General features: G+C 45.6%; 2 protein-coding genes across 7 annotated transcripts in view; both read right to left on the minus strand.

Moving 5' to 3' along the window:
* Positions 1–790: 790 nt before the first annotated feature.
* Positions 791–11,118, minus strand: phf20a (PHD finger protein 20, a). Of its 5 annotated transcripts, none has more exons than XM_083667816.1 (19): positions 11,012–11,118; positions 9,879–10,018; positions 8,517–8,617; positions 8,171–8,342; positions 7,952–8,036; positions 7,770–7,846; positions 7,128–7,602; positions 6,818–7,009; positions 6,524–6,568; positions 6,134–6,403; positions 5,785–5,991; positions 5,446–5,544; positions 4,654–4,809; positions 3,775–3,959; positions 3,549–3,648; positions 3,183–3,378; positions 2,552–2,975; positions 2,212–2,398; positions 791–2,098 (listed from the first exon to the last, which is right to left on the minus strand). In XM_083667816.1, exons 2-19 carry the CDS (start codon positions 9,906–9,908, stop codon positions 1,956–1,958), a joined length of 3,144 nt encoding a protein of 1,047 aa, XP_083523942.1. In that variant the 5' UTR covers positions 9,909–10,018; positions 11,012–11,118; the 3' UTR covers positions 791–1,955. The 5 variants fall into 5 exon arrangements, with proteins under 5 accessions (XP_083523942.1, XP_083523941.1, XP_083523945.1 ...); XM_083667815.1 differs by having other exon boundaries at positions 8,162–8,342; XM_083667819.1 differs by lacking the exon at positions 4,654–4,809.
* A 471-nt stretch (positions 11,119–11,589) lies between these two features.
* Positions 11,590–23,060, minus strand: part of arhgap46a (Rho GTPase activating protein 46a) — a 31,517-nt gene continuing 20,046 nt past the window's right edge. Inside the window, exons 3-10 of one of the 2 annotated variants that reach the window (XM_083669052.1) lie at positions 21,053–22,478; positions 18,150–18,786; positions 17,775–17,867; positions 15,387–15,460; positions 15,055–15,254; positions 14,310–14,401; positions 13,933–14,102; positions 11,590–13,376 (exon numbers count right to left, since the gene is read on the minus strand). In XM_083669052.1, the coding sequence (XP_083525178.1) occupies positions 13,182–13,376; positions 13,933–14,102; positions 14,310–14,401; positions 15,055–15,254; positions 15,387–15,460; positions 17,775–17,867; positions 18,150–18,786; positions 21,053–22,478 (2,887 nt within the window). In that variant the 3' untranslated portion in view covers positions 11,590–13,181. Of the gene's footprint in view, positions 13,377–13,932; positions 14,103–14,309; positions 14,402–15,054; positions 15,255–15,386; positions 15,461–17,774; positions 17,868–18,125; positions 18,787–21,052; positions 22,479–23,060 lie in introns of both variants that reach the window. The other variant, XM_083669051.1, reaches the window with a different exon arrangement.

Genomic DNA, 23,060 nt, shown 5'->3' on the forward strand with positions numbered 1-23,060 from the left:
TCTCTCTCAGGGCGGAACTACACATTGCGTCCTACACGTATACGGAGGACAAGCGAAGCAGCCAATAAGAGAAGGCAGTACAAAATTCATTCGAACGCCCCCAAGAGGTTCACTGAGAAAGATGCTGTCCTAATACTGTACGACTGTATTTTTTTGTTTTTCTTTTTACATGGGGGCAATATATCACTCGCATGTCTCTCGCTGTGTTGACCTATTTCTGAGAGATTAAGCGATTAGAATTCACATCAAATTTCTATTTTCGATCCCGATCTGATTGTATAAGCGTTCAGCTGTGCTGAAAACATGTTACATCGAACTCGATCTGATCTTATAACCTTTGACTTATTTGCAAGATGTATTTCCAGCTGTACAAATGAAGTACAGCTTCCCTTTAAAGAGCAAAGTTGGGTTCTGAGGGGTAAGAACTCAAGATGAGAGCTTTCAACAGACAAGTAAATGCCAGTTATTATTGAGTATGTATGTTCTATGATTTGCGACTGTAAAATAAATACGAATTGCTGTGATCAATTATATTTGCAATGTTGCTGTGGTCATATTACATTTATTTAACACTGTGCGCAATTTATTCTTCTGAACCAATGAGACAGATCTACCCCATGTGTGATCATAGCAAGAGATAGTAGTTTATGTACCAGCATATCATTTGCATTTTATTCAACTTTTCTTATCTGGTTCTCAGCCTGACACTATACTGTAGGAATGATCCTTTTTTTGAGCTGAATGTTTAAAAATAACTTTCTTTCATTACAAAGACATCCCAAAAACAGAACAATTTTGAATAATGTATTTACACAAAAAATACAAAATATTGCAAATAAAAAGTACAGGTCAGACAAAACTAATATAAGAAAAGGAAAAGGTCCACCACAAGTCTTTTCACTGATAAGAGCAAAAAATTGCTTAGGTCATAGCAGATATCTCCACAAATATTGCAGCAAGTCAAAGGTCAAATGCTACAGTGAAGCAGTCAAAGATGTCACAAGAGTGAATATGAAAAGAGACAAAAACAACAAAAGAGAAGATTAAAGACAAAGAAATAAGGGTGGAAAAGAAACCAAACCAGAATAACAATGAAAACAACATACTGTCCCAGAGTGTCTGGAGCATTTGATTCTAGGCAAAAATAACTTCACAGTGTGTTATGACACGAATCCCTTGAGACATTAGACCAACTGTAGCATTCAACATTTTTTTGAATATGTAAAAACAGAGAAAAAGTTCACGTAATTAAGCAATTACTTATCTATACAGTGCCATTATATAAGAATATAGTTTGCATTTTCACTCCCTATTCAAAACCTTAGTTAAAGGTTGTGCTCTATAAAATAGTCCACATTATCAGCAAGAATAAGCTTAACATTTATATGCAATCGGGAGACAATCAAATACTAAGGTTCTTCACAATATTGATAAAGGAAGGGCTGGAGAATATTGCTCCAGGGAAAGTGTTCTGTCACAAGTTATCATTTTGAAGGTGACCTGTGTCAATCAGGAGTTTAAGTGAGGTCTTTGAATATACAGCTCAGCAAGGCTCTGTTAACTGCAAGCAAACAGTACCCCAGACAAAGGCATTAATATGGTTCAGATTTGCATCAAGAAACCCATAAGACCAAAAACTGGTCCTGTTTTTTTTCTTTTCTTGTACTGACACCAAGCAGACCTGGCTACCTCTACATTTATTTTATCATGATACAGTACACCTTCATTCTATCCAAACCAGAGGCCTTCCAAAGAGGAACATCAGCTGACCTCATGCCATGAGAAACCCGCACCAGTCTACAGTATACTGACATTAAGTGCATTTGCATTTAAATATCCAGCCATTTCACCTCACTCCAACCCCTCATGCCATAGACCAGTGAGTGTCCAACTCTATATCGTCTGTGTGCCGTGGTGTGTGTGTGGAAGTGGCGCTGCTCTGCTCGTTGGCGCCCTCATGTGGAGCAGCACAGGGCGATCTGCTGCACCTTGCCCAGCTCTGTAAGAAGCTGTTTGACACGGTGTTTGAGCTGTGGGAGCCGCGCCAGAGGCTCCGGCGGCTCCAACTCCCCTGTGTAGTCCAGCCAGCTCTCCAACACTGAGGAGGAGAAGGAACAAACACCATTTAAAACAATCACTCACTCACTCTCAATCATAATGCATGGCTGAAATCAAGGTCCATCATCATCATCAACTGTGGCAGTGTCTCACCATCCAGCTCTCTCTCGATAAAGTCCATCCTGTGTGTGACCTCATCCTGCACAGAATCTATGTGGTCCAGTAGGTTGATCTGCCACTGCTGCTGCTGCCCACTGCAGTCTGTGCTCCCTCCTCCATCACACACCACCCCGTTCTCCATCTTTACCTCAACCTGGGTCCACTGACCAGCATCTGACACCTGGAGACACCAACACAGCAAGTCAGGCTCAAGGAATACCAACATTTATATATTCCGGAAGTGATATCAAATATTGAATGGGATATATGGAGGGTATACATGGACAAAGAGGTTTAAAAAAGACAGTTATTGAGATAGTATTATTGCCCTTACCTTGATGTTAGTGTTGAGGGTTTTGGGACGGTCAGTCTCCAACAGCCCCCCATAGCGCTGCTCTCTCTCCAGCAGATCTTCTGTGCTCCTCAGGCTGTCCTCCAGCTCTGACCCCCTACGTGTCTCCACAACCAGCCTCTGCTCCACTGCAGGGTAGTACGCACTCGGCTTCTGGTAGCAGTGCTCACTGCTGATGTACGAGTCCTGGAAGGACTGGTAGGATGAGGAGGAAGAGGCGGCTCGGCTCAGCTTCTCCACGGCAGCTGACACCAGCGCATCGGTCCCACCGCGGTAGAGACCATCGTCGTTTGCCGCGGGTGACGGTGCTGTGTCAGTGCTCAACCCAGAGCCACCCCTCCTCCAGGGCCTCTCTGCCCGTTTCCAGGGCTGGCACCACAGCCGCAGGTCCGGGTGGGCCTGGCTCCTGTGGGGGGTGGTGGCCAGGAACCATGAGATGACATACTGTACTTCTCTAGATTTCATTATAACCTCATATTTGCATAAAAGGAACAGTGTCCCTAGTGTGTAGATTGAAAAGGCAAAATCCAGTTGAAATAGAACCCGTTTCTTTAGGCACATTTCCATATTGTGTAGACACTGGACAATAATAATTCTATAAAACTGTACTTACTGTAGAACGCTCATCTTGAGCTGCAGGCCGTTGAGCACCTCCACCACACGGTGTACGTCCCCCAGCAGCTGGTGTGTGGCGGCGATCTTCTTGGCATTCTGGTGGGAGTAGTTCTCTTCAAGGAAGGATAGGCCGTACATGTGACCGCTGCTCAACCAATCACGGTCGTACCAGTATCGCAGGCTCTGCCTCTGACCTGGAACAGAGGTCATGCAATGTCATAAGAGGAGTCTACAAAAATGAATCTCCACCTGATAACCTCACAGAAAATGTATATGGACAAAATAGCAGGTCTAAACCTTGACATATATAAAATGTGGAGGAAGCATGGTGACCAGTGAGCAGTTGTGTGTTGCTCTCCCTCACCTGGTGGGTCTCTGCAGATGTAGCAGGCGTACTTGTCTGGGACATTTTCCTCCAGGAGGCCCATGCAGGTGCCATGCTGCCAGCACAGACACTCCTCACACTGGGGGAGAGAAGGCCAGAAGACACATACTTTCCATTAGCCACAATGCAAAAAAAAAGAAAAGTGGAAGTGTGTAGAACTTGTAGGGATCAGCTGGTCTCAGATAATTATGACCAATGATCTCACCTGTATCATGAAGTCATTCTCCTCCTCCACCTCACAGACGCAGCGCACCATCTCTTCCTGACCACTTGTTTCCATGGCAACGGAGCCCAGACTCAGGGGTGGAGTGGTGACGTCCAACTCCGCCCCAAGCTCATGGTCGCTCCATCCACAGCTGTCCGTAGACCAATCACTGACGCTATCCTCATCTACAGTCAGAGGGAGAGTCAAGGGGAGGAAGGGTTTTAACGAATAAACACAATCCTGATACAACTAGGTGACCCTTGCCCTCAATGAGGTCCCAATGCAGCAAATGTTTAATAGTGTGCTAATACCACTAGTTACTGTACATATACACAAGTCTAGTGGATTTCTTAACATTCCAAACAGTACGTGTCTCACTGTATCTCAGACATAACTGCATTTCAGACCTCATGGGAAAATCTGATTACATCGGGATCCATTTCAACACCAATAGAGAAACCTTCGCCATGATAAAACCCATAGGTCAAAATGCTGATAGAGTATTTCATCTATAGCATTGTTACAGTTATCTTCATCTATTTCTTATGCATCACTCTGTGAGTTGAACGAACATGAAACTTCATTGCGCTCACGATGACAATTTAATAAGCAAGCAGTAGCAGCAAGGAAGGGCCAGGATTCAATCAAAAAACCATAGAATCAATCATTAACTGTGACAGCAGGTCTAGTTCATTCACTGGTCACGCCCAAGTATGTGGAAAATTATGAGCACGAGACAGATTATAAAAGATATACCAATAAAATCTAATTACAAATGGCTGTTAGATTGAATCCAGGACAAGATAATGGAGGGGAAAGAGAAACACACGCGCACACACACACACACACACACACACACACACACACACAGATACCCACCATCCACGTGTATGTGCTCTGATTGGTTGTATCCGGGCCTGCAGGGGTAGGCCTCAGGCTTGTGATTATGTGTGAGGGGGAATTTGAGTGGCAAATTCAATTTGGACTGAAGACCGAATATTGAGATGTCAATATTCTCCTCACTACCTGTGTACTCTGTTATAAAAAGGCAGGGGGAAGCAGACGCAGAACAAAATGTCAACTTTGGATATGCTGATGCGCAAATAAGAGCTACTCTATAGAGGAGAAACGACAAACACACACTATGCCCGACATATGAAACACAGCACAGATGTTCACAGTTTAAAATACTCGACTTGAGTCTTCCTGACGGGTGAAGTGACCAGAATAGTAGAGTAAATCATATATGAATATACAAAGTGACAAATACAATCCTCTCATTGGTCTGTTTGTTACTAGTGTAACACACACTCACACCTAATGAACAAACTAGGGGTGAGGGGTCAGTAGTGGTTTATACATGGCATTACAAGTGCAGAAGCTAGGTGGTTAAAAGCATGCTAAAATAAAGGGGACCTGTGCTCAGCCCTGGCTGTATTTGTAACACTGACCGACCATGAGCCAAAAATAATGATGCCACAGATATTGATTATAAGACTAATGAAGTGATGAAGGCCAGTAATGGGGACACCAGGAAAGCCACCACATCAAGAGGAGTGGCTGGAGACTTTGTGCTCCAGGGCCTTCCCACTCTCAATGCAGCAGTGCACATGCAGTAGTAGTAGTAGAGTAGCAGGAGGCCCATGCAGGACGATAGGCTCCCATTCTTACCAGACTTTGCCTTCTTTTTCTTCTTCTTCTTCTTCAGTTTAATACGGAGGAAGTCTCTTGGTTTCTTATCTTTCAGTCGGTCCCTTTCTTTCACCAACGCTGAAGTGACAGACAGCAATAGGGGTCAAAGACAGTGTTGTATAGCCTGAGGGCACTGTTCAGAAAGCATTACAAATATTGCAGGCTGCAGTACATAAATATTTCATCATGAATGCAAAACGTGATGAACGTGGTCCCTCTACTGTAGATAGCAGTCACTCTACTGCATTTTCTCGTGACAGGACTCATGGACGCACCCACCACCCACCGGTTATGTTCCCAACTCTTTCCTTATCATACCAATGTCTAAGCCACTCCTCTCCCGCTCTTTCTCCACTGGCCTCCGTCCATTCCTGTCCAGTTGGTTCTCTTTGCTCTTCTCCCTCAACAGCACCCTCTGCTGCTGGCTCTGAGTATCAACAATAGGAGGTGCTGACGTGCGCCTGCCTGCTGTCTTCACGTCACTACGAGGAGACGGGGGAGCTCTGGGATTGTGGACAGTAGAGTCTGCAAGACATAAAAAACACAGAAAAGAATATGAGGGCAAAGCATTAGCCACATAGGCACTGAGTATAAGCCACCCATTCCAAGTAGGTCATCAAATAGGTCCTTTTTCAGATTGAGAGAACACCATGCAGCAAAGGCTTACGCATTGAAGCAGAGATCGTGCGCCTCCTCTTAGGACTCTCCAGAGCAGTAGGGGAGGTCTGCTTATCTGATGCCCGGGTCTGGACACTCCTGGTGGGGCTGTTGTCCCCCTCCAGCGGCTGGTCTTCCCCATGGTAGTACTTCATGTGGTAGTGCAGCAGCTTGGCCTTGCGGAAGGACTTGGTGCAGCCTGGGGCGCTGCATTTAAACGGGTTGTGGTCCAGGTTGATGGACAGGACAGGAGGAGGCTGGTTTTTGATAACTCTATACACTGAAAAACAGCAATGGGATTGGGGGAGAGCATCAGAAAGGATGTATGAATGGCTAGGGGCAGAGAGGCACTCCAGTGGACTGAATGGTGCGAGAGAAAATGTGCAGTGAAAATACTCACATGGCTCTCTGCTGAATCTATTGGGGTTGTGGAAACCTTGCTTTCCTAGAACAAATACAAAAACAATGGAGATATAAAATTGATAGATTTTCAGAGACATTCAACAACAAGGGGCAGATACTGAATCCTCACTGAAGCCTAATATATATTTAAATTGTCTATACTAGTACAGGGCCATCAATTTGGACAGATCCTCCAATGACCTCAATTATTTTCTGTGAGATAATAAATCTTTGTGTATAGTGAGTATAAACATAATCCATAGAAATGGACGGTGGTCATTTGCGGTCTTACGTTTCACAGGGGGGGCTGGTAGTGGTGCCTCCCCAGCAGGTTTGGAGCTATCTGGTTGGCCGGCTGCCTTCTGTTCCACTTTGTCATTGGTGGATGCAGCAGAGGGGATTGTGATAGCCACTGGTACCTTCTGTGTTGACATCTGATTGGCCGACTCAGTGGATGGCTTAGTTTCCTTGGGCAAGTTTTTATCTTCACAGAAAAAGAAAGGAGAGAAAGAGTTGAGAGGGTGAAAAAAGACCTCCCTACAAACACACACGCACACAATTCACACCCATGTATCGTCAACCTCTGATTTGTGTTTCCTTACCTATCTGGGCTGCTTGATCATTTGTCATTTCTTCCTCTTCTTTCTTCACTACTCCGTTCAGATGATGACTGGAACTGTCCTCTACCTGTCCTCTGTCATCCTCCACTTTCACTCCATTCACTTGCACAGACTCTTTCACTAAATCCCTGAGGTTGTTCTGTCCTGTTTGCTGGTCTGCACTCTCGTCCTGCTTGATCGTCGGTGCTTTCTCTTTGGTGCAGTCTCCCTCACTGTCCTTCCTCTTCGTCTTCTCTTCACCCTCTCTATCCTCCCAGTCATCGTTATCTTCATCATCGTCGTCCTCCTCCTCCGACTCGCTGTCCCCCTCCTGGTCAGAAGTACTGCGCCTGGCTCTCTTACTCTTGGGTCCCCCGTTCTCCTGAGGCTTCCTGTCTCTCCCATTCGGGGCCTTTCTGACACGGTTCCTGTCAGTGGATCGAGACTTCCCTCCCCGTCCTGCTCCGCCTCCTCCTCTCTATTTCCACAGGGAGGGAGACGAGATGATGAGAAAAATGTAACTAAATATGACCCAGAAAGATTGAATACACTACAATATGATACATCATTATAATCCTCTCAGCAGGTGGTAGTGATCATTGACCATCGACACTGGTTATAGCAGGAGATGGGGGAAGAGCTCACCTCTCTAACAAAAGGCTTCACGTGGATGCCCTTGACTGTCTGGACCACTCCATCGTAGAACTTCACCGTGTAGGATGCTGAGGGGAAAATGGAGATCTGATTGAGCACGCGGAAATAATCGCATTAAATCTGTTTGAAATTCAGAGTGTAGCGTATAACCACAGTGAGTCACCGACACTCACCATCTTTATTGACTGCCAGGACCTTGGCAGGGTAGAAGCGGCAATCTGACCAACTGGCGAGGACTTTGTCGTTCACATGAAAACCCTTGGAGGGAACAAGTAAAATCATAACATAAAGTAACTACTGTAATACAAAGAAAATGAGCTAACGGTAGATAAACAAATATGATTTGATAGTGCAATAAGGTAAGAATAAATAAAGTAGAGTACATGGCTTACAGGGATAGGACAGTCATCCTGCAGTCCCTGTCTCCTCAGCTGGATCCTCTCCACAGGCCTCAGGTAGGGGCTGGTCCATTCAAACCACTCGTCGTAGCGGTGGCTCCACTGACGGTAGTGGATCAGCACCTTCTCATCCTCATAGTCAATCTTCTCTATGTTGGCCGCGTACCTTAGCGCAGGGGAGTAGACGGGTGAGGTTTAGAGATTTAGGCAAAGCGACTGAGAGGGATGAAAGGGCGGGGCGAGAGGGACGAAGGACCTGTGTAAGCGACAAAGAAAGAGTGGTGCAGGTGCAAGAGAAAGGGAGAGAGAAACAAGAGAAAGAGACTGGCGCAAGACTCACCAGGTTTTGAGGTTATCTCTGGCCTCCAGCTGTGCTCCCACCTCAAACGTTATACCTCTTCTGTTAGGGGGTGTCTTACTCATTGTGTCAACATCAACCTCCTGTAGACAAGACAGAGTTTGACCTCCTTAGCCATCAAACAGAAAACACATGCAGACATACAGTACCTACACCCGCCATGATGGAGCTCTTGAGCAACATAAACTGGCTCTAGCTTAGAGCCAATACAGTAGGCCTATAGGACTAGATATCACAAAGGAGTGCCCCACAAATCTGTCTGCAGACCTTTCTCTTAGTCTGTTCATTCAATATCTTTTGAGCAGCATCTATGGTTACGTAATGAATCACAGCAAAAGGGTCTCAATCATTTTGGTGAGGAAGCATGCAGTTGCCAGGGTACTGACAGGATGAGCGGAGAGAGAACAGGGGAAAAGGAAAGGGGAAATAGAAAATACATATACAGCACAGCATTGGTATCTAAGCTCTTCTACTGGGCAGACTACATTGAAGCACTGGCTGAGTGCTTGCTTAAACATGCATTACTGCAGCTAGCTACAGTGCGTGGTATAGCCTACTTCCTATTTTACAGACATCAGGGGAGATTCCACCATCATTAGACCTAGATGACCGAGGAACAATGTCAGCAGACAGACAACTAACCCTGGTCTAATTTTCAAGGAGAAACCATGCATCCCAGCATCAGCAGCCTATTGTGACTGATTGATCAGTCATCATCATGAGATAAGAATAGCCTTTAAGTGATCAGAGTTTAAATATTAAGAGCAACAATTAAAGAATGTAGATGCCATTAAAAAACGTGCCCTTATAACAAATGTAGGCTTATTCTTGGATCTTATTTATTATTCATGTTTAAATGCCTTGAATTACATTAAGGCAGGTTGCAAAAAAGCATGCCTCATGTCTACTTCCGAGCCTGTGGCCATCTGGTTCTCAAGATGGTACCGTTGCTCCAGTTTGTGGCATGCCTCTTTGAAGCTTTTGCAATTATTATTGCAATAACTAACCCAACCTCTGCACAACAAACGCAGGACACCTTTGGGCAACGAGTGTCAAACCAGACACCCTTCAGCACAATGAGAAATTCCCTTTGTCCAACACCGGTGATCGAAAAAGTGTGATCATTCATAAATGATGCCTGTCTTCTGGCTTTATGGACTAATATATTAGCTTTTACGATTGCGTTCCCTATAAACACCCCTACTGTTTGACATTGTACTGTGTTACTTTGTCTCGCCCTGCCTTGATACTCTGTATCCTGATTCCTCACAAGTCAACCACAATCGACGCTTAAAACACCAAGAAACACAATACAACAATCTACATATCACTTTAGCAACTCACCTTTGGGGAGAGAGTTTGAGCATGTTCCATTTTAATGCAACCTATAGCCGGATATCTTCACACTACTTGGCAACCCACGTGTTTTCTGGTTAGGCGAACATTCCACGTATCGAAACAATGGGAGACAATAGCAATGGTCTCTGAAATTAGATTAAGTAATGTAGGCCAACTGATTATGTAACATACATGTGGAAACAGTCGAATCTATATTCTCTACATCACACTGACAGTAACACATGACATTTGTGAATGAATAGGGCACAATTATTTCCGTTGAAGAGTGTGGCTCTAAAAAGGCACGGAAGCGACCTGAATGACGCAAATGGCGCGCAATACGCATCAGTTGTTTATGCCAGATACGGTTCCGATCGCTGGGTCAGATCCGCTAAGAGTGGACGATCCTTCAACCTGGACCTTACTGCTAGTTCATGCTTTCAAGTTCACAGTTAAAAAAGAACAATAGCAGAACGTGTCGAGATGAACCCTGCAGGTTCTTTTTTTCTCCACAATTATGTTTCTTGAGCGCTGCCTGCATAAAGCAATTCAGCAAAACATTCACCAAAAAGTGGAGCTTGGAGTAGCCCAAATGATTTTATTGAACAGGCCTACAAATCTGCCTTACTGGGTTTTGTTGATTCTTAGTTTGACTGCTTATTGTCCGATATTTTCTAAGGAGTAGGCGGGGTGCTAAATATATTTCACAAGTTCGTCAGTGATTTGAACAAAGCTAGTTGGCTGAGGGGTATGTTAGGGGCGGGATTGAAAAATCTTACAGGCCGTTCAAACTGTCATTCACATGGATCGCCAGGGCCTCTCCGCTAGGCCTGACCATACTTTTCTTACCGTAAATACGGCATGGAAATAACACTCTGAACTTCCCTGTTAAAGCCGCCGAATCATCCAGAAAAAAAAACAATTACGAAAGATGCTTACGTCCAAAAGCGCAAACTATAAACGACCCTTAGGAAAATAAAATCTATACCACAAAGTGTTCTTTGTAGTCACACTAATTGTTTTAACTCGGAGGCATCAAGCGGCATGCGGCATTTACAATGTTGATGCATCAAAATACATTTGTCCATACTGTCGCAAGACTAGGCCTTAATGTTGCGGGGAATTATTAGAATTGTTACCTTGCTTTGCTGTTACTCCTTTTCCGATAGTGATGTGCACACTGTGCGATATAATCCTCGCGTGTGCCACCGCCTCCGTTCAACGCACGCCACCACGCAGTTGAATTTCTTCCCAATGCACACTACCGGCGCGGCGCGCGGGGAGCAGAGTGGCGCACTTATACGCATGTGCAGAGATATGCCTACTAAAAGGACCTTTTCTCTGCTCTTTCTCAAAGAGCATGACAGATGCTACATTTTCAGCCTCATCTCATTAATTTATAGCCCTACACTTTTCACAAGTTATTTGTATATATTAAGTAAGGCTATTCTTCGTTTAGTGCATTTTGACAGGCCTAATTTTGGATAGAAACATGCTTTTCCAAATCTTTGTCCTTTATAGCCTACAACAGTACTAATTTATCCTGCACTATGGCTTTCTATTAATTCAGCCTTAAACCCTATAATACATAGGTTGTATGTATAGATGTATTGACTAGGCCTACAATAACCTCTGCACTATCATTCTCAGTCATAGATCAACTTCAGCTCTATTTTTATTCTCTTGAAGTAAATGATTGGCAGTCTACAATGGAACAAACCTTTATTTTTTAATAGCAACCATTCCATAGAATAACAGAGTGTAGCAAACATACACACACACGCACAGACGCACACACTCGCGAGCAGTGGTTTGAATCAGTACTTTTCAAAGGCAGGCGCTTACAGCAGAGAAATTAACAGTAATTACAAAAACACGTTTTTGTTCTCTTTATCAACAGGAAGGTTCACCTTTACCCTGGATCATTTGAAAATACAGTCAAGGAGATATTACTATTTACAAGCAGAATTTATTTACATTAGCAAAGCTTCAGGGACAAAGTATTATCTACATTCTCAGAGTGCTTAGTTTAACACTCCATCCTTAGTTTGGGAGCATGCTGTAATCAGATTTTCAGTTTGAGAAGGAGAGCAGTTATCATATCCTACACCCGTTTTTAACAGAACTCCTGAGCCAAAAGATGTACAGACCAAAAAGAAAAGTAGTGATAATCTCAATTGGAGAAAAATATATTCAGATAACAGACATATGGATTTATTGCCTTAAATACATCTCCCATAGATATAGTACATACAGTACATGTACCATATACTGTAATTAAATTACAACACACTCTTTTCGCAATTAAACAGAGTTGTTAAAATGAAGAACACTCTTATGTTTACTTTCCTTTGAGCTGACCACCGACCACTAAAAAGAGCATTTTACATGAGTTCCAAAACACATGCTTCCAGTTTGTGCTGTGAAACGAAGGCTCTGTACAGTATATCAAAATAGCTGTGGTGGTGGTACTATGTTGTTTCATAAAATTACCAACGTAGTACAGTGAAACTATTGCAGGCTATTATTATTACAACAACTAAAAACATCACAGGCAAGCTTACTAATAATGAGACATTCTTTAAATGTTCTCATATTCTTCACATTCATAACTTGTTTGTACAATAATGAAGGCTGTGTCTCTCACGCACACAGACACTCTCTCTCATAGACCAGCCAAATGGCCAAATGGCAACATTGCTTTTTTGCATATATAAATAAGGTGGACCACATGTCTGTTACAGTGTTTCCTGTTGCCTATGTCCATTCTGTGGGCTGAATGCTGTAGGAGTCTCTTTCAACACAGCCCAGGTATCCAGTGAAACCATATAATTACACACATTGAGTCAGAAATGGAAAAAGAAAACCAGATTTCACAAGTAGCTACAAAAACCCCAACACTGATGAACCAGGTTAAAACTGGTTTCTATAATGTAATCAGAGTTGTTAGTCTTCTAGTGTGCCATCATTTGTGGGCTTGGCATCAAGGAACACATTGCCTCTGCTCAGGTACATTGTTCTCCAGTCAGAAAGTAGGACAGAGGATGGATCCAGTGTCCTGGGTGATCATATCAAGTACAGTGCTTGTGTATGACACAGTGTTGGGACATTTGTGAAAACCGTGTACATGTTCCTGCCTCAGTGAAATGAAACCTGGGGTATTATAATGATTTCCCCTCTGCTCCTGACATTGAGAGTATGTGCATGTATGTGAAGTTGCTTTGTGACTGATTAGGCTCAATGATTTGATAGAGCAGGGCGAAGCTCAGGGAACTTGGGGCATATGGTACATCAAGGGGAAGCAGGTGTTTACACAACACCCTCAATGAAACTTGTGTCCAGATGAACAATGAGCATTCTCAGGAAGGACATCTCTTTGCGTGTGTTTTCAAATATGATTCGTGGATCATCTGACTGGCAGCGTAGACAGTTTGGGGCCATCACCATGGCAAGGTTATTCACATCCATCTTAGTAACAGACACATTGGCAGGCTGGGCAAACACCTGGGGATAATGAGTGTGAAGGGGAGAGAAAGCAATGAGAGACTGCACATATCATCTTGACCTTTGTACCATGTTGTTCTAAAGTACACTGTAGTAGGCATTTTTTTTGTATTGTGAATATACATAATATAATGTCTTTATATCATAAAACAAAGGTTTAATAAAACCGTAACTTCATATTCTCAACATTGAATTTATTAATATTAACCATACACTGCATGATTATCTTTGCAGTGAGAATAGTATTCGCAACTTAATATCTTTTATGTTGTTTTGTTTTGTGTGTTGTTTTCTGAAATGTGAGAATGCCTGATAATTACACCTTGTAAAACCTTAGGATTACATCATTATTTTAATGATATATTTATTGAAACAAGGGTTTATTGTTAATGGTTCATGTTGTGAAAAACAGAATAAAAATAATATAAGAACAAAGCAACAAAAAAAAGTGAGAATAATGTGTGTCTGAATATAGTGTGTTGTTCGGTTTGATAGCGGTTGAGCCTGCACAGTGCTGTAGACATACTGGTATACGTATGTCATAACAGTTTCTTACCTGCAGGAAGTGGATGAAGTAGCACAGCACCAGCCTGTTGAGCTCAGGCAGACACTGCACAACCGCGATGGCTGCTACTGGGTCGTCATAGTTACTGACACACTGCTTGTAGAAGCTCATGGGGATGAGAGGCTCCTCCAGCTCACGATACCACAGCTTCATCAGAGAAGCTGAGAGAGGGGAACAGTGTTAGAATATACTGTACACACATCAAAGGTTTTACTTGCGATGACTGATGTCACTTATTTAGACACTGTACTTATTGTAAGTTGCTTTGGATAAAAGTGTCTGCTAAATGAGTTAAATGTACATACACACACATCTCCCACACGTGTACACACACACAATTATATCATTTGAGGCACAGACTCACTCACCAGGGACATTTGGGTCTGAGAGATTCTCTGGGATTCTCCATTGGTCCACTTGGAGCTTCAGTGCGTTCACCTCGTCGATGTCTCCAGGCACCCTACAGGAGAAAAATGCCTAAATCAGTTACATTGTAGGGCCACAAGAGGGAGCGCTAACCCCACTAAAGCAAATATCCAAATCCTTTCCTCCTGTGGCACTGTACCACATGCCCACTCTGTATCTGCTATTGAGACATAACAACACTTGGAGTATCCTGTTCTTAGATGGCCGTATTTCTTAGGATTTATGGACGTATCAAAATAACAATCAAATATATTGGTTTGACGAAGAACACAACATGTTCTATTCCAAACAAACAACCTAACACACAAGCACAGACATAAGTATTGCTTAAACATGTTCGAAAGTCAATACTAAAACAAAAATGTAAACACATTTTTCAAAGCACCAAATAAAACAGTGCTGGTCTCCTGGGGGCTTGAGCAGTGGGAGGCTATGTTTTCTCTGTTGTCTGTCTCATGTACTGTACACAGGGACAGTCTGCTTCAAACTGTACTGCTCGAGGAGACCACCCACCTAGCTTGACACAAACAGACCAACAGACACACACAGGCCCACAGACACGAGTCCCTGCATGGCCTCACTCGGTCTCCTTTTATGTCTTCTTTGCTCAATAACCCCTCCCCCTCCCCACCTCATCGGTGAATACGCCAAGTCCAAAGAGATGATTGGCTGACATGTCCATCTCACCTGAAGATGCCCTCGGTCTGGGCCCCGCCCAGAGCCAGCACGTACTGTGAGAGCTGCACCTGTACCCAGGGCAGCTTCCTATCAGGGAAGAGCTCACTCTGACGTTCCATCACCTCATCCAGGGAGCTACCAAACAGGGAGGGGGTCACGATGGCCCGCCTGCTGTGGTCGATCTCCTCTAGTGTGGGCTTACGAAGACCCTAGAGGGTAGGAGAAGAGAGTCACTGACTGTACAGTACATTTGATGGTTGAGGACAAAGTCACTTTATCCCCAGACTGCCCCACTTCTCAAAATCTCTCCACCCCATTGCCCTACTCCATTCTTAACTCACCTTCTTGCCTCCAGTTATGGCCACCTTCTGTAGTTTACGGTAGCAGAACTTAGCATATGTGCTGATCGGCAGGCCTGGTAGGAGAGAAGCAAGACAGCGCCACTGTTAGACTGAGGAATAAGACAGTGAGTAACTCAATGCCAAGGGAAACACAGCTCTGGTTGTAGCTGTGGGTTACATCTTCACAGGTACAACAGCTCAGTGAGTTGACGAACTACAGTTTCCGAACCACGAACATATCAGGGGTTAAGAGAACAAGCGATTTGTTCCCACAGATGTCAGATAGTGCTGCAGCAGGCAGCGGTAACAGGAGAGACATGTTGACTGTTTGATTATGGCATACAGGGTATTAGAGAATGTATGTCTAAACTGTCAAGGCGGAGGAAGATTTACTCCTGCAGAACAAAAGCTTACAGAGCGGAGCCGGCCAAGCCTAGCCTACACATCCTGTTTCAGGTGATTCATCAGACAGACATGTGGGACACTGGAGAGAGATAAAGCTCCACCACTTGCAAACCTGTCTTCTGTGCTTATAGGTGTATTTCTGGAGTAAGATAAATTTGAGGAACGGTACATTATTTCATGCTGCAGTAATTGCAAGAGACATTGGAATCCAATGTATTGGAATCCAGCTTTCATTAGAGGCTTAAAACTGTGATAAAACCATTCCTAAAAAGTAATTTGAACAAGGCATGCAATGATCAAACGTCATTTTATGGGCCACTGCTAAAGATAACCATCCAGCTAACCATCCCTGTACTTTATCACTGTAGTAAGTCAAGTTTACACTTAACTCAAGCCTCCACTTCCTGTAGTACCTCCCTATCACACCCATGGGGTCTATTCTACGCTCAGGTGCCTGAAACACAGCCAGATGGAGAACCTTGTGCTGCGATGAAAAACATCCTTTCCGGAATGTTCTCTAGACTGAAAGCGCCTGGATTTATAGCAGGTGACTCCCATGCATGTTCACAACCACTGTTAATCTGCCCGAGTTTGACTGTAATTACGTCTAATTAGACGTAATTTCCCCTTGATGTCAGAGATGCACAGTTTTTCCCAAGACTCCTGACGTTAACTGTTCATTACTGGGTGGAAAGCAAAAGTTGGTTTCTATTCTTCTCCAGCTAAAAACAGGTTAAACACTAGTTGTGGTCTACCACAGTAACATCTTGTTTTATTGATGTAAAAACAACAACAAAGCAACACAAGCCCATGACAACTCAAAACTCATTAGAAGGTGCATGAGACAAAATGTGATGACACCTATCAACACATTAATTCAATCAGTGTGCTACTTTAGCCACATTTCGTTTCCCACTCATGTGTCTAGGAGCCTAGAAAGCAATGTTAGTCTCAGCCCATCCCAGTCTCATCCCAGCCCAGCCCAGCCCAGCCCAGCCCAGCCAAGTCCAGGCCATAACAGGCCCGGGCCCAGACAAGAGGCCTCCAGTTCCCACACGCGACTCCCACCACTCTGCTCACAGCTGCTCTGTGCTGTGGTCACAACACACTTCATTTCAACTCCTCCATCTATCACATGGACAGCAGCTCTCATTATGCTGTTTGTGTGGATAGGAGACATTCCCTGGTGGTCGGCCCACATCATGAGCAATAGCCCTTTCCCTAAAGTCATTATTCCATTCTCTGTCTGAAGACCTCTTGAGTTAGTCACTGCTATGAAGAGTAGGCTTTCCTTCTGGCCTGTTAGTCACTGTAGCTGTTTAGCCTAGGTTGTAGTCATCGATGTACAATGTGTGGGTTCACCAAAGTGGTCACTGCCATGAGACGGCTGGGTTCCTCTGATGACATCATCACTGCTGGCATTGTGGGTTGTACTAATGAGCAGTGAGTAGGCTACCCCTAAATGGTTGATTGACACGCAATGTGGGACTGCCAGAAGGGTCCACTCATTCACCCAATTATGTCCCTATAGAAATTCTCATCCTACAGATTTACAACCCACTTATGTATTCTGTGAAAAACATTCATTGTGTCTGTTGGCCACTTTGTTCTGCCTTCCTCCTCTGCAACACCAACAACATTGAGCTTTCCGTGGCCTGGGGTGGTCCAGTGGTCTAGCACCATGGCCTACAGTGCACACATATGCCCATGTCGGCATGGGTCCGAATCCGGCCCATGCTCTGCCCTCTACCTCCTTACTTTCTTCTCTCTCTCCACTGTCTCTATCCAATAAAGATGAAACATTTAAGAGTGGGACTCCCCAACAAAAAAATAACCTAAAAAAAAAGCAAAAAACCACTGAGCTTTCCCTTCTTTGGAAAATACTCCACACAATGGTGTTTGAGCAAAAACCAAACTAGACTCTCCAACATGTTGCCTAAGGACCTAAGGAGATCAGCAGAAATAAAGAGTAGCCAGACCTACCCTCATCATCATCTGTGTTCTGTTTTCTTTTCTTCCTCGACTTTGAATTTTTTTTCAGCTTCATGTCCTGCTGTTCCAGAATGAACTGAGTAACTGGAAACCAGAAAATAAAGCAGAGGTTAGTAAATAAACACAACAACCCTGTATTCTGTTTCAAAATAAACAACACATTAGTATTCTATCATGCCAATAAAACATATAAACATAGAACGTAGAATCAGATTTGTTAAAAATCCATAAAGAGGACACAGGAGAGAGAACAGGATAGGCAAAACAAGCTCAAATCATCACAGACGCTGCAAATGACACAAAGACAAAGGTGACGAAGGGAAAGAAAGAAAGGTGACCCACCCTGTTGCTCAGTCTGAGACTCACGTTTCTTGTCGTTGGCAGGCTCTGTGTGCCTGGCAATATAACCCTCCAGGTAGCAGCGGAACTTGGGCGATGGGGCGAAGAAGGCAAGGCTGACCGCCATGAGCTCCCAGCCGGCCGCCAGGCTCCTTGGGGTGGTGTTGCCCGTGGTCTGCCTCACCAGCTGCACATAAAGCTCGTCCCTCAGGCCCTGCATGCCCCAGCACTTGGTGACGATGAGTAGGGCCGAGTGGCGGCGGTCCAGCCGTGATGGCCGATCGCCCATGTAGGCCTGGACCAGTTTGAACATCTCGCAGGCCTCCTTCCTCACGGCGCGGTCGCTGGTCACCAGCATGGGCTTCTTGATGGAGCCACGGTTCCAGGAGAGCATGTTGGCGATGGAGACGCGGCGGCGGAACAGGCCCTGTGTGTGCATGTTCAGGTGCTTACTGGCCCAGTCTGCCATGCCCGTGTCCGGGGGCGGGGGTTGGCGCAGGGGGGCATAAGAGAGCTGGTAGGAGCCTCCTCTTCCTCCTCCCCCCTCTCCTACTTCTCGGTTGTCATGGGCAACCGGGCGGTGGGGGCCCAGCGAGCCAGTTCGCCCGTCCACCATGCCTTTCTTCCTGCTGTCTAACTGAGCTTTCAGTTCCAGGGTCCCCGCCTACACAGGGGGAGAGATAGATAGAGAGGGGAGAAAGGGAGAAAAGAAGAAAGAGAAGAAGAAGAAAGCGTCAATGCAGCGGTGTGTATCCCTACAGCTGCAGACTCTTGCTGTGGACTGGGCTGCCTTTCCTCTGCTCTGCAGTGCAGGGGCTCGAGGGGGAATTGTTGCAGGATCGGCACATTAATTTTCTAAAGGCGAAAGGAACTGCATCCCCCAAAAAATCCCCAAATATCCACATGGACCCTCCACTCTGGACCAGGTGACTATTGACTGACATAACAGGCCCTACCTCTGGCCCACCCCGGCCCACCTCCCCTTCAACACTACATGTGCAAATCCTGCACAAGACCTCCTTCTGATCCCCTAGTGGGATTTCTGCCTATAAGAATAGTCACTGCTCCTCACAGTGAACACCAGTAATCTAGCTATGGTGAGGACAAGGTCCAGGAACAACAAGAAACCCAGCCAACTCAAAGCAAGAATTTACTATCAGAACATAAAACGCTCAGCGTATCTATCTTTTCAATGTGAGCCGGAGGGGCTGGAGTTTAGATTTAGGTTTCTTGATCAAATGGAGCAGATCTCTGTGGCTTGGCTTTGGCAGCATCTCCTTATGGCCTCATGGACCGCAGGGCAAGGGTCACTGTATGAGATCAAATGCAATAGGGGGCAAGTTTAACCAGGCAGGGGGACATTAACTGTATGAAATATACCACCTAGAATTTCCTGATGTTTCTCTTTTATAAAGATGGCTTACAGGCAGATCATGACATGGTTGTAATGGAGCACAGTTGAAAACAAAAATATCTCCTGAAATGTAAGCAAAGGTCCCAAAAACCAGATTTAAGTATCAAACATACTGGGTGAGTTATATACTGTAGAATCTAGATAAATTACACTGTTAAAAGGGATTGTGTTTTAGTGCAGGCTTTAAACCCCAGGGTTCACAGGTCTTTGAAAGAGAAGAACATTTTCCTAGTCTCTCAAATGGAATGGATAGAATAATACAATGGATGCTCCACAGGGACATAGTCAGCAGCCACCATTAATGTGTGTGTGTGCATATTACACACAGTCGGTGCAGAGAGAGAGAGAGAGAGATAGAGAGAGAGACACAGAGAGTGTGTGTGTGTGTATCATGATGTAACAGCAGGTCTGTAGAACATTCCAGGACAGGCTTAGGGGCCTCTCTCAGCTCTTTGGCCAGTGCTTAATGCGATTGCTGCAGTAGTACTAACCCCTCTTGGTACCACCCTCACCCTGTCTCTCTGCCAAGCCGGTGCCATATGGGCCACAGCGGCCATCCTTCCTGACCAGAGGGTGCCATGTCCTGGATGTCTCAGGCTTGGCGCTGGCACCTGATGCACAGGCAGAGAGCTGGCATTGGAGCACATGGCACTGCTCAGTTGGGCAGGTGGAGGACAGTAAGAGAGTGACAGGTACCACTAGGCTCACAGACAGGTACCCCATGTCTTGGACCAATGTAACTGGACACTCATGATTGGAATGTTAAAGGCGTTACCGCCCCAGTGATTTGTGTTCTGTTCTCATTTTAAATATGGAAAGGCATGGTTTGGAGATTAGCAGTAGCCGCATTTGTAACTCCGTGGCTTTGCTACAGCTCCACACTGTTGCTTATGTAACTGTCCATGAGAGTGAAATAGTTCCCTTAACTCAAATCATGTGCACCTATAGTAATAACTTGACCTCCTGACGACAAGCAACTTATCTCCTCTGTCCATCGTGTGTGTGTGTTTTACATTGCGTATAGTCAAACAATCATAATCAAATCTATCCAGTTATCAAATGCTTCACAATCTGTCCTGACTGTGCACTGGGTTTTTCATTCGCCATTGAACAACTTTTTTTTTTTTTTCAAAGACCTTTGAGAATTGGAGATTGAACAATGCAAAAGCAACAACTACAATTCACAAATACTTTCGTTCTTATGCTTGACTTGGCCTGGTTTTAAACAGTGAAGCTGAATTAATCTGCAATCTAACCGTTCTGGAAAGGAACCAGAATTTTGAGTACCTCCAGACAAAACATAATCGAATTCAAACAAACAACACAATCTGTCTACATAAACAGACCACACAACAATAGACACACAGTCAGGGTTTTAACGAAGCAGAAAAATCAGAACTACAGAATTTATGAGGACTATTGGTACTAAACTAAAACAGACGTATGCAATAAAACGTTCCATACTTGTCCTCTCTCTTTCTATCTCACACACACTCACACACAAACAGGGTTGTACCTGGGACGGGGGTCCAGGGGTCTCTGGCGAGGACAGACTGGCCTGGCTGGTGATGCTCTTCTCTAGGGTATCTACCTTCTCATAGGTCCTCTTTTGCCTCCCCGGCATCTCAAGGGGGGCTAGGGCCAGGTTACCATGGTTACCTGCCCTGCTCAATGAGCGGCTGGTGCCGGCAACGTCTTCTCGTGATGAACATCTTCCTCCTCCTCCTCCTCCTCCGTACCACCTGAGGGAGTCGACAGGGGAGCGTGTGAGGGGCACGGCCCCCCTCTCGCCCATCTCAGCCTCGCCCCCGGCCCTCACCTCCCTCATGGTGTTGGAGCGGCTCACCACCTCCCTCATCTCCGCCATCAGCCTCTCGTTGAGGGCGCACAGCTCCCCGCTGCTTCCCACTGAGCCGGGCCGGCCACCAGCCCCCACCCTCCGCCGGCTCTTCCTCCTTAGGCTGGGGGAGGGCCCTGTGGAGTAGCCTGAGTCCTGGTAAGTGGCGGTGGCCTGGGGGGGTGGCGTGGGGAAGTCCTGGGAAGCCTGGCTGCTCTGCCTGCTGTGGCGTGCCTCCATGGCTCTCTGCACGGTGGCCTCCAAGGCTTTCCATGTCTGCTTCTTCTCCAGGGTCCCCGGGGTCCCAGGATCCCTCTCCCTCTGCTGCCCCCGGGCCTGGGGCTGGGACTGGGACTGGGGTTGGGTCAGGAGAGGGTCTGGCCTGGTGGTAGGGGAGGGGGTGCGAGTAGGGCCGGGAGAGGTGGACAGGAGGACCTGTTTTGGGTCCACGTTGACCATGTGCTTAATGCACTCCAGGCCAGCTGGGCTGTAGTCAGAGGCAGAGGGGTTCCTCTTGTGCCAGGAGCCTGAGTGAGAGGAGCCTGGGTGCTGCAGGAGCCTGGGCTTCTGTAGGCTGTGAGTGGGGGTGGGGGTGAGGCGGGAAAGAGAGGGCCCGTTGTGGAGATGAGCCCCCTCCACCTCCATGTCCACTGGCGGCTCATCATAGATGGGACACTCTGAAACAGGGTCATCATAGAGAGGAGCAGTGGCAGCGTACTGGGGAGACACTGACCGCGGGGTGCTGTTCTGGGATCTGTGAAGACTTGGGCTGGGGCTGGGCTGGCCAGGGTCTGGGGCTACCAGACAGAAGCTGCCATTGCCCGTCTTCCTCAGGTGGTGGGCCTGCCGGGCGTCGGCAGCCATCTTGCCGGAGGGGGCGGTCTTGTAGCCCTGAGAGGCGCAAATGTGGCCCCCAGGGGGCTTGCTGCTGACGGGGAGAAGTGTGAAGGCGTTGTGGCTGTTAGGTTTGTTGTGTGTGTTGTGGTGGAGGAGCTGCAGGGCGGCACTAGAGGGTCCTCCAGGCTGAGTCCGGCTCATGCTGTTCACTTTGACCAACATGGCCGCCTTAGAGCCCGGAGAGGGCTGCCATCTTTGAGAGGGGTCCCTGTGGAAGAGAATGAGGTACAGGGTGAGAACTGGGAATGGGTTAAAAGCAATACAGCAGTATACATCAACGCAAACAAACACACATCATCTGACAGTGCAAATAAAAGCCTGAAGCTCCTTCCAAATTTCAACCATTTAGGAATGTTCACATAACAAGGCTGGGCTGGGAAAAAGCACTGCAATCCACACATACTTAACCACACATTTCACTGACCCTCCAAAGACATTTCTTCCTTTTTAGTCTGGCAAGCCAAAACATTGCCACTAAGTCATGAGACAATAACTCCAGTATGTGTTATGCAAACCAAGCTCCTAAAATATAGAATATGCATCTGACTGAAGCAAATCAAGAATCCTGATAACTACTGTCTGGACCGGAGGTGCTGAAAATGTCCCATATAGAATCATATTTAGTGCTCTCACGTTGTAGTCTCTGGACTACAACACAAGAGCACCCTGTAGCCTAAAATACTGGATTCAAAACATCTCACATAAAACATTTGATCAACATGAACATTTTGAGAAATACTGTATCTAAGTAGATCACATCCTAACGGACCCGTTTCAAAAAACTTGATTA

This window comes from Argentina silus (assembly GCF_951799395.1).
Source record: "Argentina silus genome assembly, chromosome: 4".
In the NCBI taxonomy this organism is placed as follows: Eukaryota; Metazoa; Chordata; class Actinopteri; order Argentiniformes; family Argentinidae; genus Argentina; species Argentina silus.

What these genes read in the sequence shown, in the direction of transcription:
- phf20a (XM_083667815.1), bottom strand. Translation starts at nt 9,908, where the DNA reads ATGGAACATGCTCAAACTCTCTCCCCAAAG. An exon ending in AGAGCACATACACGTGGATG is followed by an intron (nt 3,960 to 4,653) that starts GTGGGTATCTGT and finishes CTCTGACTGTAG; the next exon opens with ATGAGGATAGCGTCAGTGAT. An exon ending in CCCTCAACACTAACATCAAG is followed by an intron (nt 2,399 to 2,551) that starts GTAAGGGCAATA and finishes TGGTGTCTCCAG; the next exon opens with GTGTCAGATGCTGGTCAGTG.